This window comes from Cucurbita pepo, chromosome LG14 (genome assembly GCF_002806865.2).
Source record: "Cucurbita pepo subsp. pepo cultivar mu-cu-16 chromosome LG14, ASM280686v2, whole genome shotgun sequence".
NCBI lineage: Eukaryota > Viridiplantae > Streptophyta > Magnoliopsida > Cucurbitales > Cucurbitaceae > Cucurbita > Cucurbita pepo.
Genome location: NC_036651.1, coordinates 4,090,590 through 4,106,160, shown reverse-complemented (window position 1 = coordinate 4,106,160; position 15,571 = coordinate 4,090,590). Strand labels below are relative to the sequence as shown.

At 37.0% G+C, this 15,571-nt stretch overlaps 3 protein-coding genes across 7 annotated transcripts in view; 1 reads left to right on the top strand and 2 right to left on the bottom strand.

The window, feature by feature from the left end:
• The window catches only part of LOC111809634 (probable glycosyltransferase At5g03795), a 9,585-nt gene extending 5,774 nt beyond the window's left edge, over positions 1 to 3,811 (bottom strand). The window contains exons 1-3 of one of the 2 annotated variants that reach the window (XM_023696006.1): positions 3,459 to 3,811; positions 3,077 to 3,361; positions 2,590 to 2,876 (exon numbers count right to left, since the gene is read on the bottom strand). In XM_023696006.1, coding sequence (XP_023551774.1) covers positions 2,590 to 2,876; positions 3,077 to 3,361; positions 3,459 to 3,803 — 917 coding nt within the window. In that variant the 5' untranslated portion in view covers positions 3,804 to 3,811. Of the gene's footprint in view, positions 1 to 2,589; positions 2,877 to 3,076; positions 3,374 to 3,458 lie in introns of both variants that reach the window. The other variant, XM_023696005.1, reaches the window with a different exon arrangement.
• Positions 3,812 to 4,995: 1,184 nt separating this feature from the next.
• LOC111810287 (cytochrome c1-2, heme protein, mitochondrial) lies at positions 4,996 to 10,654 on the top strand. Of its 4 annotated transcripts, none has more exons than XM_023696973.1 (8): positions 4,996 to 5,174; positions 6,344 to 6,414; positions 6,816 to 7,030; positions 8,422 to 8,701; positions 8,911 to 8,982; positions 9,780 to 9,896; positions 10,045 to 10,110; positions 10,195 to 10,654. In XM_023696973.1, exons 2-8 carry the CDS (start codon positions 6,358 to 6,360, stop codon positions 10,309 to 10,311), a joined length of 924 nt encoding a protein of 307 aa, XP_023552741.1. In that variant the 5' UTR covers positions 4,996 to 5,174; positions 6,344 to 6,357; the 3' UTR covers positions 10,312 to 10,654. The 4 variants fall into 4 exon arrangements, with proteins under 4 accessions (XP_023552741.1, XP_023552742.1, XP_023552743.1 ...); XM_023696974.1 differs by lacking the exon at positions 4,996 to 5,174 and adding an exon at positions 5,531 to 5,681; XM_023696975.1 differs by lacking the exon at positions 4,996 to 5,174 and adding an exon at positions 5,722 to 5,744.
• Positions 10,655 to 13,924: 3,270 nt separating this feature from the next.
• On the bottom strand, positions 13,925 to 15,350 carry LOC111810472 (dof zinc finger protein DOF5.7-like). The gene has a single exon (XM_023697179.1). The coding sequence runs from the start codon at positions 15,187 to 15,189 to the stop codon at positions 14,341 to 14,343; it is 849 nt and encodes a 282-aa protein (XP_023552947.1). The 5' UTR covers positions 15,190 to 15,350; the 3' UTR covers positions 13,925 to 14,340.
• Between the last annotated feature and the right edge of the window lie 221 nt (positions 15,351 to 15,571).

The window sequence follows — 15,571 nt, the reverse complement described above, 5'->3', positions numbered from 1 at the left end:
AAAAAAAAAAAAAAAAAAAGGAAAAAGTTTTGTCCAATAAACTCTCTTAAAGCAAAAAGGAATTCGTTAGCTTTGGAAAAAATAAAAAGTAAAAGCAAAAAATCTCACAAATATACTAAAAGCTCTTCCAATTCTTCTCTAATAATAAGCTCCAAAGTACAGCACAGAAAGCATTCAACTGCAAAACCCTCTCTGAACCATGAAGCAAGGACAAAAAATGTAGAAGGAATTCTCTGGAGTACGAGAAGTACCAGTTCACACCAAACAATAGAAGAAGCTCTAACCACTCCTTAATTAGAAGAGCACGGCATTGAATCCCGCTGCATCTGGAATTCTTCAATATTCTTATCTAACCAGCACTAATTATGACAAATAACGGACCTGGGGTTTTTCCTTTGAATGAAACCCAGATATTAATCTTCCCATGATAAATGAGGAATCATAAGACAAACCACACATATTTAAGAAAATGTTAGGCCCCCAATACATAAGACATATGTTAGGAAAAATAGATTGGGTTCAGGCTTGCTCGTTTAGTGTTTGTGGGCCGTTCGTTAGTTTTTGGGCTTTTAATTGTTTGTTTTACTTGGATATTTCATTATGTTTCGGCTTATCGTGTTAGAGCCCATTTTATATCAGTATTTAGTCTGTTGTTTTGGGAAGGGGACTGAGGCAGACTTCTGTACAAGAAAGTTCTCTGTGGACATATTGACCCTCTCAAATTGATAGTGAAGTTAATTTCATCTGCACTCTACGAATTCTAGTATTTGTGAAAGCCTTTTTGCAAGGGAAACCTCACAGAAAACTTTCCAAATCTTAAAACACTATGTCTCAATTCTTATTCAAATCTTCCAATATAAGATACAGGAAATTTTTTGGCCAAGGTGTTGACAAGAAAATAACCAACCACTCTGGAATCCATCATCTGCTATAAGCTATCTTCAGGGGATAAAAATCTGACATTATGTTTACTATCCATTATTGTTAAAGAATAAAGAGCCTTCAAAAGTTTTCTTACGATGTACTCTAAGGCACACATCCCACCGAATCCTCATTTTTATCATATGCGCACCTTAAACCAAATAACTCTTAAAATGCCGTTCTTTCTTTCATAACAGAGCCTAAGGACTCCTGGAATTTCCAGTTAACAAACTATCCAGGAGCCAGACAAATCTCTTCCCCACCCTCCAATAAATACTCACATACACCTTATGCTATAAAGTACAAAGCACCCCCGCATCCCCTTGTCTAGGAATTCTCCCCAGCCATTTAGAGGAAAAAAAGCTTTTCATCCAAAAGTTCCTGACTGTAAGGCCCCCACTTTTAGAGTCAGTATGACCTTCTTCCAGTTAACAAGATGACTCCATCCATCCACATCTGAATATTTTTTTTCTTCCCAGATAAAACACTCCAAAACTTCTGAATCAACTCACCATGCTTTTCAAGAATAGGCATAATGATTAAAAAATAAAATAAAAGGGTATATGGGAAAGGAAAAATTGTTCTGGAGTTAGCCTGCCACCTTTAATCAAAGTGATTTCTTACATCTTTTTTTATTTTATTTATTATTTTTTTTTTTTGCTTCACCAGCAGTTTACCGTCNTCACCATGCTTTTCAAGAATAGGCATAATGATTAAAAAATAAAATAAAAGGGTATATGGGAAAGGAAAAATTGTTCTGGAGTTAGCCTGCCACCTTTAATCAAAGTGATTTCTTACATCTTTTTTTATTTTATTTATTATTTTTTTTTTTTGCTTCACCAGCAGTTTACCGTCAATAAGTTCCACAACTCAGCTTTTTTCTTGAATAACTACCTAGCAGGTAACCTAAATAACTATGTTTTTCAGGAATTATCACCTCGCAGATTATCCAAATAGTTCACCACCAGGTCTATCAGTTACGAGAAGAATCAATGGTAACAGAACTGGCTTAATCCAGGATTAATCTAAGTACATCCCTCCTCCAATGAAGTTAATACTCTATCCTGTCAATGAACATTCTAATTCATTATTATGTTCAACTAATATCACCCAACAATATATGAAATGAGAACTAGTTTCTCGAAGGTTGAAGAAATTATGCTTAGCTTCTACGTTCTAACCTGAAAAAATTAACTAATTATATGGGAGGACGTTTTATTTAGAGAGAGAGCATAAAATTCTATAAACAGCCGAATTTAAATTTGCGTAGGTTGCGGGGTTACTTTTCAGATCCTTTTGTAGGATTGGAATACCAAGGATCCAAGAAAAGGCAATGGTACACCCGGGTAGAGAAAAAATGCGTGGTTAATTATTGCATATTATCCCTTGTCATGAATAAATTGTTAAGCCCTATGTCCTCGAGCAAAATTATACAAAAGATAGTCATAATTTTTTCTTTCCATCCGACTTCTGATTCTAAAGGCAGTATAAACCAAAAATATAGAAACGAGATCCATGCATTGAGGATAAAGATCAAAGTTCAAACAAGTAGTAATAACTAAAGCCAGATTTAGGTTGTAATGCCCAACAAAATAGTGTTCTGTCACTATCCACTTCTTTGAAGGGAAGCAAATGGAGAGTATAACTGAAACGTATGAAATCTTTTACCTATTTTCTGTATCATTTCCTCCAGCTGGAAGAGCAAATGGCTGCAAGACTTGAGGAAGAGCAACGTCCTTGTGGGGAATGAATCCAACGTCATAGCTAGGAGAGCAAACAACTCGAATTGCGTTCTTTATAAGAAAAGGCAATCCTTCAGAAGCTCTCACACCAACATCATGACAAGTGACAAAAAAGTGATCCGCACCCAAGGTTCTGTTCCAGTAAGGATACTTGGACATCAAGCTTTCGACATAATTTTGGACAATTATCGTCATATTCTCGTAGGATGTGCCCTTCATTGTATCCATAAACACCATAATTTATAAGCCAAAGGGGAAATTAAAAAGTCCATTTCACAACTCACATTCCTCCAAACCCAATAGTTGTAGCAACACAAGTAAACAAGCAAGAAGCAACAAATCAACACTCGCCACTAGTAACCAAATTTCTGGTTGATAAGAACAGCCCAAAAAAGATGGGATGAGAATCATACCTTGCCTCGCATCTTATGGCATGAGATCGGAATGAAAAAGAGGTGTGCCTGATCCGGATCTTCAGTGCGGAAGCGACTCTCTCTAATATTCTGAAAGAAGTAACCCTCACTTGCATACTTGCCAGTGAGCTTCCTGGGAGTCTGGTAAAAAGTATTGGGATCGCCATCTGGGTATATATAAACCTTGAATTTCCTCTCCATCTCCGCGTAATTCAACCGAAAAACCTCAGGAGAGTGATACACATCCGAGATCTCATCATCTGCAGCATCCTCAATGCCTCCCAACTTAACGGGCAGCTTCGGAATGAAAATCCGAAATCCATAAGCATAAATCAGAGGGAAAACAAGAGGTGAACAATGCGAAATGGAGAGAATGGCGTACCTGAGAGGGAGAGGAGGAAGCGGACGAGTGAAGGGAAGTGAATGAGAGATAAGTGAGGGAGAGGAAGGTGAGAACGGCGAGAGTAAGGAGAGAGGCCCGGAGAGAGCAGAGACGAGAAGAAGAGGAGGTGAGTTGAAAGGGGTGCTTGATAGCTGACATTACTGGAGAAAGAGAGAAGCGCAGTGGAAGCGTGAGGCTGTGGAGGAGACCGGCGGCGAGAATGTGTGGCCGGCGGTAGCGGAGACGGCGGAGACGACGGAGAAGGCGGAGAAAGCGAATGGGGTTCCGATTCGGGTTTGGGTAGGGACGATTGGGGATGGCATTGATAATTGTTTTCTTATACATCTGAGTAAAGTTCATAAAAATCAAGCACATCAATATTACACATGTGATTCGTTAGATATTCCATTCTAATTTTATATCATTACCAGTTATTTTTTGCTCTTTTTTTTTATTATTATTTTTACAATTTTAAAATTGATAAATAAATATTCATTATCGACCCTGAGAGAATATTATTGACGTTTGTGGAGGAAATAAACGGTGGTTAATTAGGTTCAGTCAAGAACCCTCGAGCATAGGCAAGTTCAAGCAAGAACACACCAAACCTATATCGAAGTCGAGTAAAAATTCGATAATCTATTGAGTTAGACGAGCTTGGCTTGAGATAGAAGGTGTTAGAGGCTAAGAGGAATCAGAGCAATACGTTGCAGCGTTGACTCGAGAGAAAAAGGGTCAAAACGAGGGTTTAGGTTTGAAATTGAAGGTAAATTTCGTGTGGTACCCTGTTGCTTTTGATACTTCGATATCTTGATTCTATAGATTTGTTAGGAGTAGAACTACACTTATCAAAAAGAAACCACGAACAAATAATCATGGTAAAAAGGAAAAGTCGAGCTTAGAACATAGCGGAAGTTTCCGTAAAGGTTTTAAAATTCGTAAACAGCGTGAGGTTGAAGAAGCATGGGCACATGTGTGCATGTAAACGCATGGACACAGTTGTCGTACTATAAGTGAATTATGGGAGAAAAATAGTTAGCGACTCAAGTACGTAATAAATCGTAACGCCTGATACTCAAACATTGACTCGAGGTATTTTCTCTACCCGTTTTTACCCTGAAAAAATAGGGGCACCTTGCGTCCTTGAACCGATAACCATCTTTCGGCTAACTTAGCTTCCTCCATCCCTTGGGACCAACAAGGGGTAGTAGAGGAATATTCACCCGTTGTCTATAGACTACGCCTTTCAACCTGATCTTAGGCCCTGACTCACCCTTCGTGGACGAACCTTGCGGAGGAACGGTTAGGTTTTCGACGATGTCTATATGTGATATCTGGTTGGTTTTATCCAATTTTATTTTTACCCCGACATTTTATTTTTTGTTATTCAATATAAACATTTTATTAATACAATAAAAGTATTTAGTAAATATTTAAAAAAGAAAAAAGAAAAAGAAAAAGAAATTGATATTCTGAACAAATCAACTGTAGCCACGAAACANAAAAAAAAAAAAAAAAAAAAAAAAAAAAAAACTAGGGCTTTCATTTCACCTTCTTCTTCTTCTTCTTCTTCTTGTTCTTCACAAATTTCTCCCTTACTCACCCGAGATCTGGTTTCTCGCTCTCTCACTTGGAGATTTTCTGCGTTTCGTTTCTCTGTCCCTTTCCAGTTCTTGCAGTGGCGCTTCTCTCGTCGGTCTGTTCGATTTGCATTGGGTAAGTTTCTTTCTCACTCTGTATCTAGTTTCTGCATCTTTGCTTTTCATCAGTTTTTGAGAAATCATGTGAACGCATTTAGCGCTCCTCTCTTTGATCTGTTTTTATTATTTTTATCCTGCGAGTGTAAGTTTCTGTTCGTCTTTTTGCTTATGGTTCGATCATGGCGATGGCTGCCAGTGTATGTTTCTGTTCACCGAATGATTTTGATTTCCCCGTTGAAATTCGGTCTGAATTTGGAAGAATCCTGATTGAATATTACCGTCTCTCACTGTGCAAGTGTCCGTCATATTTCACCTTACCGATCGGTTCAGCTAGTTTAATGTAATATGAAATCTCGAACCAATTGGGCCAAGCAAAGGCTACTTGCCATGGGAGCCCATCCAACACTGTTGGGCCAAGCAGGCACCTCTGACTTTTAACCCATAGGCATCACCCCCTCATTTTTTTCTTCGTCTCAGCTGCAAATTTCTAAGGACTTCTACTCGGATCTCTGAGCTTCGACAGGTTATTTGACCCTTCTGCGCACACCTCCTGTATTTCCAGCGCCGATAATCCCCATTGAATCACGTTATTAATCTTTTTCTTATGTACTTTTTGTTCCTTCTTCGTTATCTGATTTTCTCCATGGATCTAAGCTTTCTCCTCCTCTTTGTTTTCACTTTTCGGGCTAGGTTTTATATGCCTCCAATGACATGTTTTAGATTTAGTCTGTAGCTTTCATTTTTTGTGATTCTCTCTACACCTTTGTGATAGGATAATTTTGGCAATTCTTTCGTGTGAAAGTGTATGTTCCATGACAAGGGGTTTTGATTTGTTTTGAATGTTGATACGTATAAGATTGGGTTCTAAGCTTTAATAGTTTGTCAAGATTGTTAAAAAAATTGGATTTTTTCTTACTCTGAAATTGATAATTCCGTTATATTTCTACAAACATATTTGGCGGCATTTATTCTGTAATTAGTAGAAATTTTTTATTTGAAGTAGTTGTGTATACACTTTCTTCCTTTATTTTCCTTTTGAAGTTATCAGTTATGTAATTTGTGGTCGATACTCTTGTTTATTGATTCTCTCTTCTCACTCTCTGTAATTACTGGAACAGTGTATATGTTTTTTAGGTTCTCCATTCTTACTAATTTTGTCTTCATTTCTTTGTGAATAATTTGTAGAACTCGTAACTGAAATGGCTGGGGGAGGAATGATCCGGCAGTTGCTGAGGAAATTTCCATCTCAATCTTCAGTAAGCATTTTAAGCTTGTTATTACTTGTCTTAAACAATAAGGATCGGCTTTGAAACCATGAGAATCAACATTAAATGACATATACTTCTTCCATTAAGCTTGGAGGTCAAATCCTCACACCCCACATTTGTTGTACTAAAAAAAAAAAAAAACAAAGGGATAAGCATTTTAACTAAGTTTGCTATTTTTCCAGCACTTAATAGATGTTAGAGAATTTATATAAATAGTTTTTATAATGCTTGACCTTGGGAACAGTCTTGGTGTCACCAGTATTTATGTCTAGGAGGTGAATTAGGCGTAATTATGAGAGAACCATTTCCATAGACTTTGATCAGTGACACCATTTTTAGCATGTTTAGATTAGCTGATAATTAGTTGTGGTTGTTGCTTACTTGTGCAGACCCCTCCACTGACCTCATCCCTTATTTCAAAGAATGAGGAAGCTGGCTTTGCTGGGATGAACTCCTTTAGAAGGCTTGCTCTCCTTGGAGCAGGCATTTCTGGGTTTTTCAGTTTCGCAACTATAGCATCTGCTGATGAGGCAGAACATGGCTTGGAGTGCCCAAACTATCCCTGGCCTCACCAGGGCATCTTGAGTTCATATGATCATGCTTCGTAAGATATGACGACTTTTCACTTTTTCCTTGCTTTATAAAACCGTCTGAATTTTTGAGCCCACATTTACTAAATCAGCAGTCTCACAATTGTTTCCTGAGTGTTTTACCCCTGCTATACACATTTTATTAATGAATTTCTTTCTTATTCAGTTCATCTAGATGGATTGTATTATAGGTACAGCAGTTATTATATCTTTCCCATGTTTGACATGAAGTTGACTTCTCATTCATGCTAGTCATTGATGATTGATCTATCTGGAAATAGATAGATGGCTCATGTCATAACAAATTGATGGCCTTCTTATGTCGTCTTGAAGTAGATGGGCTCATCCATGCCTGTCCTTGGTCATTAAACTATTTGGAAACTTTACATTACTGGACATCCCAGCCTTAGACTGTGCATATTTGATCATCATCATCATGTTACCCTTACCCTTATTGTTGTTTTTGCTTTTATCGTTATCATCATCTTCTTCCTTATAGTGAAATGGTAAAAAAAAAAAAAAAAAAATCAATTTGCATTTATCAAGAAGGAATTGTTATGACATAAAAAATGAAAAAGAAACAAAACTTGATGGAGAACTTCAAAGGTAGCCCTTATTTAAATAAGATTCCAACAACTAAGGAATGAATGTTGTTTCTTATCCAAAAAAAGAAAAAAAGAAAAGAAAAAAGAACAATCCTTCAGCAGGGAAGGATTACAAAAGGTTATTCTTACTGGAAAAGCCAATTACAAAGATTTGTCCCAAAGCAAGAGAGATTAATAATTCTTTCATTTGGTGTATATCATGAAGAAACTGTAATTGCCGACAGGGGAAAAAAACACCGAAGTGAGCCCCCAACTTGATTATGTCCCAAATTTCAAAGATTGGGAGGAGAAATTATAGAAAATTCTTCCAATTACATTCATTATTGATCCCAGACAATGTCTAAGAAGGTGGAGATAAAGAATTGTCTCTTGAAAGGATTACAAGAAGTTATCTCATTTGGTTCATATCAAGAAGTTGTAAATACAAAAGGAATTGGTAAGAAAACCTCTTTTGGGAGCCCATATTTTAATGAGATCCTAAAACTCTTCCTCATCTCTACACAAGTTAGCAATGGTTCTACGATTTCTTTCCATTTAAGCCTATCAAGGCAAAACTCAATATAAAAACAACCCTATCAAGGCAGTGTTGGCCAGAACAACATCCTCCCATAAGATATTTGCTTCCATATAAAAAGGTTCCAAAGGGCTAAAGAATTCCCTGGAAAACACCAGGTGAGACTGGAATTTTTCAATGTCTCCGCCAATATTTCATTGAGAAGGTGCATCAAACCGAGAACAGTGGTTCATATTTTCTTATCCAGCAACTTGTTGATGCTCTAAAGCTGATTTTGCTTGTGCAGGATTCGTCGTGGCCATCAGGTTTACCAACAAGTTTGTGCATCCTGTCATTCCATGTCTTTGATATCATACCGTGATTTGGTTGGTGTTGCATATACTGAAGAGGAGACAAAAGCAATGGCTGCTGAAATTGAGGTAGTTGATGGGCCCAATGATGAAGGTGAGATGTTCACTCGTCCAGGTAAACTCAGTGACCGGTTTCCTGAACCATATGCAAATGAACAAGCTGCTAGATTCGCTAATGGGGGAGCATACCCTCCGGATCTGAGCCTTATCACAAAAGTAATTCTTCTTTATCATTCTTATAATTTCATAAAGTAAGATTATATATATCCAATCATGGGTTTTGTTCCAACCTTTTTTTTCATTTGATGTATATTGTTTTCCCCTTTGGAGATACAAAAAGAAATCACATATATGTATTTAAATAGATTGTAAAGTATTTGAGAATAAACTTTGTCCTGAAGCTATTTTCCCTTTTTCCCTCTCAGGCTCGTCATAATGGTCAGAATTATGTATTTGCCCTTCTTACTGGTTATCGTGATCCACCTGCTGGCGTTTCGGTAAATTTTAAGCCACTGTACTTCTACTGAATTCCAAAGGATGTTCTACAGTATATCTTGCTAAAAAGAGTTGTTGTACATGTGCAATTGTATATTATGGGACTTGTGTGTGTAGAAAATTGTCGTTATTCTGCATTCCTGCTATGTTACATTATTTCATGTGAGCTTACTTTAGTGGGATTAGTTGAGGATGTCTTCTATTTCCTGTCAATTGTGGTATAATGTGTGGGCACAGTTCACATGGAGTAGATATCTGCTTGTTGCACCTCAATATCTGTAGGGTGAAATTAATGTAACAGTAATATTTGTTTGTTTTTAACATGGAAGATGTACATTTCATGTGGCTTCTGAAACAGCAAGCGGAATGTCAAATGTTGCTTATTTAATAGTAGAAAGTTGTAACTCTCCTCCGTGGTCAATTAGTTAGAACTTAGGTAGCCTATATTTTGAAGTACATTTCATTGTTTTCGAATCATCGGATGTCTTGCATATTTATTCTGGTTTTGTTTTGTTTGCTACTCCACTCCCCTGTTGGAGTCTGATGGAGTATCTTTTATTCGAGTTTGATTTGTTTTGCTTTTCAAATGAGTATTATAATTTTTAATGAATATGAAATAGCCTTTTATTCTTGTGATCTTCTTAGTGTTACTTATTAAGATAGGAATTGAGTTACAGTTATTCAAAACTTAGGATTGGACACAACTCAAATATTTCCAACCAATAAGCAATCATGGATTATTTTTTCCAGCTTCCGGTAACTCTTCTCAATCCTGAAAACCCTGTGAATGGTTTTGTAGATCCGAGAGGGTCTGCACTATAACCCTTATTTCCCTGGGGGAGCAATTGCGATGCCTAAGATGCTTAATGATGGAGCTGTTGAGTACGAAGATGGTACCCCGGCGACGGAAGCACAGGTTCGTCTGCTAAATATGTAAAGTTTGTAAGTTGTATAGAATACAAGGATAATGCACAAATCCGCCTGGGCTGACTGAGCATCATCTTTCTCGGAGTATTGATCTTGTGTACCTTGACTGATAAGTTCCATGTCCCTGTGTAATACAGATGGGTAAAGATGTTGTCTCGTTCTTGTCATGGGCTGCTGAACCAGAAATGGAAGAAAGGAAACTGGTAATTTGCATGCTAAATCAGATGTCTTGTTAACACATTTCTAGCTCTCCTTTTTGATGTTTTATGTGTGCTCTTGAATGCCAGATGGGATTCAAATGGATCTTCGTGCTATCTCTGGCTCTACTTCAGGCCGCATATTATCGCCGATTGAAGTGGTCAGTTTTGAAGTCCCGCAAGCTGGTTCTTGATGTGGTCAATTAGCTAGCTGACTGTGAGTTGCGTCTATTATTTTGCTTCTGGGAAGAAGAAATGAATTGGCAATAATTATCTGTTAGAATGTAATGTTTCTTACGAAGCAATTTCTTTTTTGAATCATAGTTGATTTGCAGTGAATGACCTGCAAGTGTCTGAGTTCCTCGTTTTTGATGGAAATAAACTTCATACGCCGAAATTCATTATTTTTGTGGTAATTTGTCACAACAGCTGAACTCTGATATTCATGTTGGATATATTTGTTTGTTGAAACTTTGTATCTGTAAGATTTATGTGATAAAACAAAGAATTGTAAGGGAGGCAGCCTTAGGGGCTGTAATGCCCCCGTCAAGGTGTCTATTTGGAGTCCAGCAATTAATGTTCTTTGAAATGCCTACATTTTTGGCGATGGAGATTACATGTTTTATCCCCTGTTCAGTAATGTTTTGTTCTTCTTGTTAGTGTCTTGAGGTTCAGCGAAAGCAGAATCAGGTGCATATATGTGTCTGTAGAAATTTTTCCCCGTTAACTTGATCTGAAAAGTTGTTTTCTCGTTTTAATATCATGTCATATCCACTAAATATTGTCCTTAGCTTAAAATATTGGAGAAAAAAAATCTTTAGTCGTGTCGATAAGACTTCACAACCTCAACTGTGTTGAGAAGATCTTCACAGAGGAACTTAAATCATTATGTTAATAACCTAAGTTTCTTTCGATTTTTTTCAACGAATCTATAAGAAACGCTTAAGTTTGATGTTAATAACTTAAGTTTCTTTCGATCTATTTTAACGAATTTGTAAGAAACTTGGGAAACGCCCAAGTTTGAGTTTGATGATGAATGTAACTATAGAATTCTACATGGAGGCAACTATTTGATGATTACTTTTCTTTGTAGGGAAGAGAATTTTGTCGATTAAACTTTGTAGGATGAGAATTTTGTGATTTGCCTCATCATCAATTAAAAAATTACTCCGACAGTATCTTTCAATTTATTATTTTTTCCTTATTCTTGTAATTTATTTAATTATAAATAAGATAACTTTTACATTTTTAGTGAAATTTTTTAAAATTCAACCATATTTTTTAAACACGTTTGAATGTTATAAGAACATTGTTGAAATATTTTTACACGCTTGAATGTTATAAGGACATTGTTGAAACATTTTTAAACACGTTTGAATGTTATAAGGACATTGTTGAAACATTTTTAAATAGTACCGAAGTATTTTTTTATTTTTAAATTTAGTCTTTAAATGTTTGGTTGGTGAAGCTTATAATTTATTAACGAAGACTATTTTCCATTGGTTCTTTTCTTTCCTTTGTTGCTCAACACTTAAATGTCCACATATTAAGGATTTTGTCGGCGACCATGTCTTTCTCTACTCAACAACCATATTTTTGCTAATCATTAATTTTCTTTTCAATATATGAAACTAATAATTGGGTTAATTTAAATTCTCTGCTTGTACTTTAATCTTAATTTTACTTGATTCGGTTTAGAATCAACGAGTGACACACAGTGAGAGCGAGCGTTTCGAGATGAATATTTCGAGTGACTTATTTTGAAATGAGTTTTTCAAGGACACTACTGGACGACATGGGTGTGCCGATATTGTGTCCTAGCCCGTGTGTTGGAGGTTGGATTATGCACCCGCTATTCGGAACGTATGCTGTAAATGGTTTAGGCATGAGCACGGGAGAGTCACATGCTCGAGAAAATTCAATGAATGGATGTTCAAGATGTCCCATTGAGATGACCGACACATGGGTCAGTTCCCGACGAATGTGTCTGAGTAAACCAAGATGACTGAACTGTTTCGAGACATGGGATGATACCACAATGCATGGGTCGTATTATTGGAAACCAAAATGACGATGAAATGCAACATTATTGTGCACAGACAATTGAATATGCACGTGTGTGGCCGAACAAACTTGAATTCTGCACAAGTGGTATTCGGTTGACAAAGACAAACTACGCATAAGATCCGATGAAACCATAAAACCTGCCCAAAATGCAAATGGAGCCGTGATCGCGTAAATTTTTTCTAAATAAATAAAGAAAATTTGAGAAAAACAAACATGTTATCTCAAATTTAATGAAAAATTATTATCATCGTTAAAGGAAAAATATGTGTTTTATATAGAAAATATTTGAGAGAAAACTTAATAACTCTTAAATCTAAAAACGAACCATTCCTCTTCTTCTTTAGCTTTGCCCACAACATATTTTATACTAGTTGAAAGAAAGTTTCGTTACTGTCTCGGGAAAGTGAGAGATCTCATTGTCCGAGATATGCTCTTCAGCAGGGTCAAACTTTTCACAAGATAACATTCCGACGTTCATATTAACCTACCTCAAACTCTTCACGTTATAAAGCAAAGTCCTCACATTCTCTTCTTTCTCTCTCTCTATTCAAACCTGACAATCAAAACCGACCCAACAAAATTTAAAAACATCTTTAAAGAAACCAATGTAACGCCATTCATTTCCAGATAACGACACCGTCTTTGATTACTCATTCAACGCAATTAGTATCCTTCATAACGATATCATAATTGTATTGGTGGCAATCAAACCAAAGTTGTTATTTTTAATTTGTGGGTTTTGAAGTTTGATCCATTAATATGTATGTAGAGCATATGGTAAGGTCATGAGGTGCTTGCATGCTCTCTAAAACGACAATTTGCAATGCTTACAAGAGCTTTCCCTCACTTCTATCACGTTTCTTCTCTATCCCTCTCTTTCTAACGCCTATGCAATGCATGCACAACCATTATCTCTNTTTGTGTTCGATGAAACCTAATCGACCACGAAGTTTCAAGATCGTGTATGTTAAATTTATGAAATCGTCAATTCTATAAGTTTATCATCAAATACTTAATCGTAATGTGTTTATATAAACGCTAGATCGAGGGATTTATGAGAAAGAAACACGAACTTCAAAAGCTTTGTGACGAAGATTGTAGTGTAGACCAACCCTTTTAACCAAATTGTAAAAATGCGAGTCAATAAGCTCCAATTGTTCAAAACCGAACCTTAAGCATCACCCAAGCCACCAGTAGTAGATAATGTCCATTTCAGCTCGTTACGTATCACTGTTAGTCTCACGGTTTTAAAACATGTCTGTTAGAGAGAAGTTTGTTTTGCCTCCCTCTCCAACGTGGGGATCTCACAATCCACACCTTGGAAGACCCGACGTTCTCGTTTGCATATTGCTTAGTGTCTGACTCTGATATCATTTGTAACAGCTCGAGACATCACTAGCAGATATCGTCCACTTTAACCTGTTATGAATCGTCATCAGCCTCATTGTATTAAGACGCGTCTACTAGGGAGAAGTTTTCACACACTAAGAAACGCTTAGTTCCCCTATCCAACTGATCGAATAATGGGATGTGACAATCATACATTGAGAAATAATGAACCGTAGAACATTTCTAAGATAAGTTATTAATCAGGCTGAATGTACAGAGCATTTATAAGAGAAGAATTATTAGTGTTTTTGGTTCTGTAAGATCAATGATTGAAAAATTTAGCGATACAAAGTGCGTTTTGTGAATGTTTCATTTCAATCACGAAACCAATGATTCAATACATGGAGATTAAAGGAGAAAGTGATAAAAAAAGAAAGCCAAAACATGTTGCTCTGAGAGAGAGAGGCAGTATTAGTACAGAGATGGTGAGTTAACTGAGAAGTAGGCCTTAAAAAGAGTGGCTCACTCTCCCACTCCTTCGCTTCTCTTTGCAGTGATGATCCAACTCTAAAATTGACACTTCATTCTTCATTTAATGCAATCCCAAACCCACCAGTTCTTGCACACATCAACCAACCCAAACCCACAAACCACACTGTGTCTAAAAAAAAAGGTGCACCCTAACCAACCCTATGCCCTGACATATTGTTCAGTAACCCTCACATTAAGTCCCTCTCATCCACATTCATCCTATCAAACAAAAACAAGCACACAAGCACACGTTTGTAACACAGACAATATCTACTAGCGATAGACGGGTATAGAGAGATCTCTATCCGGTTAGGTAGTGAAATGAACCAAATCATCCCAATTAGCTTCAACTCCATTATTATTATTATTATTATTATACCCACTCCCACCAGCATTGCTGCCTATATTTCTTGAACTGTTGCTTGTAATACTCATTTGATGATGATGATAAGAATCATTATTTCCAAAGGTCCATTCAGTAGTAGCAGTAGTTGTTGTACCTGTAGCGGCGGCGGTGGCGGTGGCGGTGGCGGTAGCGGGTGTTGAATCTTTTCTAGGATGATTATTATCGAAAAAAGCTTCCTGCTTTGGAGTCTCTAGACTCTGAAACGAAATGGGTTGCAAAAATTTTTGATTTTGATCATGATCTCCATATATCATACCCAACCTCTGTTGCTGTAATCTCCAATGGAGGTCTTGATTTAAATAGCTCAAAGACTCAATTGAAGAAGCAAGCTGCTGGGTGTTGTCGTTTAAATTGTAGAGCCCCATGGATGAGTAATTGGCGGCGGGAATTGTCGCCGGCGTTTGACCAAGAGAGAAGCAAGAACATGGAAACAACGATCCTCCTGATCCGATGGCACTAAAATCAATGGAGGGTGAGATTCCGGTGAGGAAATTGGAATTAGAGGAAGAAGATTTGAGCTTTTTGTTTTTCCGGCAGCCGCCACCGATGGGAATGTTTCTCAAGGCGCCACCTTTGGTCCAATATCGACGGCAGGTCTTGCAAAAGTGGCGGGGCTGAGTGAGATTGTAATTGTTGTAGTAGCAAAATTTGGTGTTGGTGGAATTACAGCGAGGGCATTTGAGAGGTGGTTGTGAGCGCTGAGAATCAGGGTCGTTTTGGGTAATTGGTTGCTGCTGCAATGGGGCCTTCATATTGGTGTCTTCAATGGCGGAAAGCTGCAAAACAGAGAAAGAGAAGCAAAAGGGAGAGAGGAAAAGACTAAAAACCTTTGTCCCTTTTCCACAACCAAATATATACTCAATTCAATGTCTTCATGCAGGCAGGGGCATTATGAATAGATGCTTGTGATTTTCATCAAATACACCTTTCATATATATATATATATATATATATGTTTGTATGTATATATATCGACTTTCGAGAACGTAATAAGTGGTGACGTATATTCAAATTGACTAAACTACTTACCTTAATTTAACGTCGGAAGTTAGAAAGAAATTATAAAAAAAATCTCGAGATTTAATGTGTCTAGTTCTTGTATATACTTAGTACAACTAGTCATATCCCCTTATA

Excerpts from the sequence above, each read along its gene's own strand:
- LOC111810287 (XM_023696973.1), top strand. The coding sequence starts at position 6,358 with ATGGCTGGGGGAGGAATGATCCGGCAGTTGCTGAGGAAATTTCCATCT. Across the intron at positions 6,415-6,815 it reads AATTTCCATCTCAATCTTCA|ACCCCTCCACTGACCTCATC; the intron begins GTAAGCATTTTA and ends TTACTTGTGCAG. Across the intron at positions 8,702-8,910 it reads ATCTGAGCCTTATCACAAAA|GCTCGTCATAATGGTCAGAA; the intron begins GTAATTCTTCTT and ends TTTCCCTCTCAG.
- LOC111810472 (XM_023697179.1), bottom strand. The coding sequence starts at position 15,189 with ATGAAGGCCCCATTGCAGCAGCAACCAATTACCCAAAACGACCCTGAT.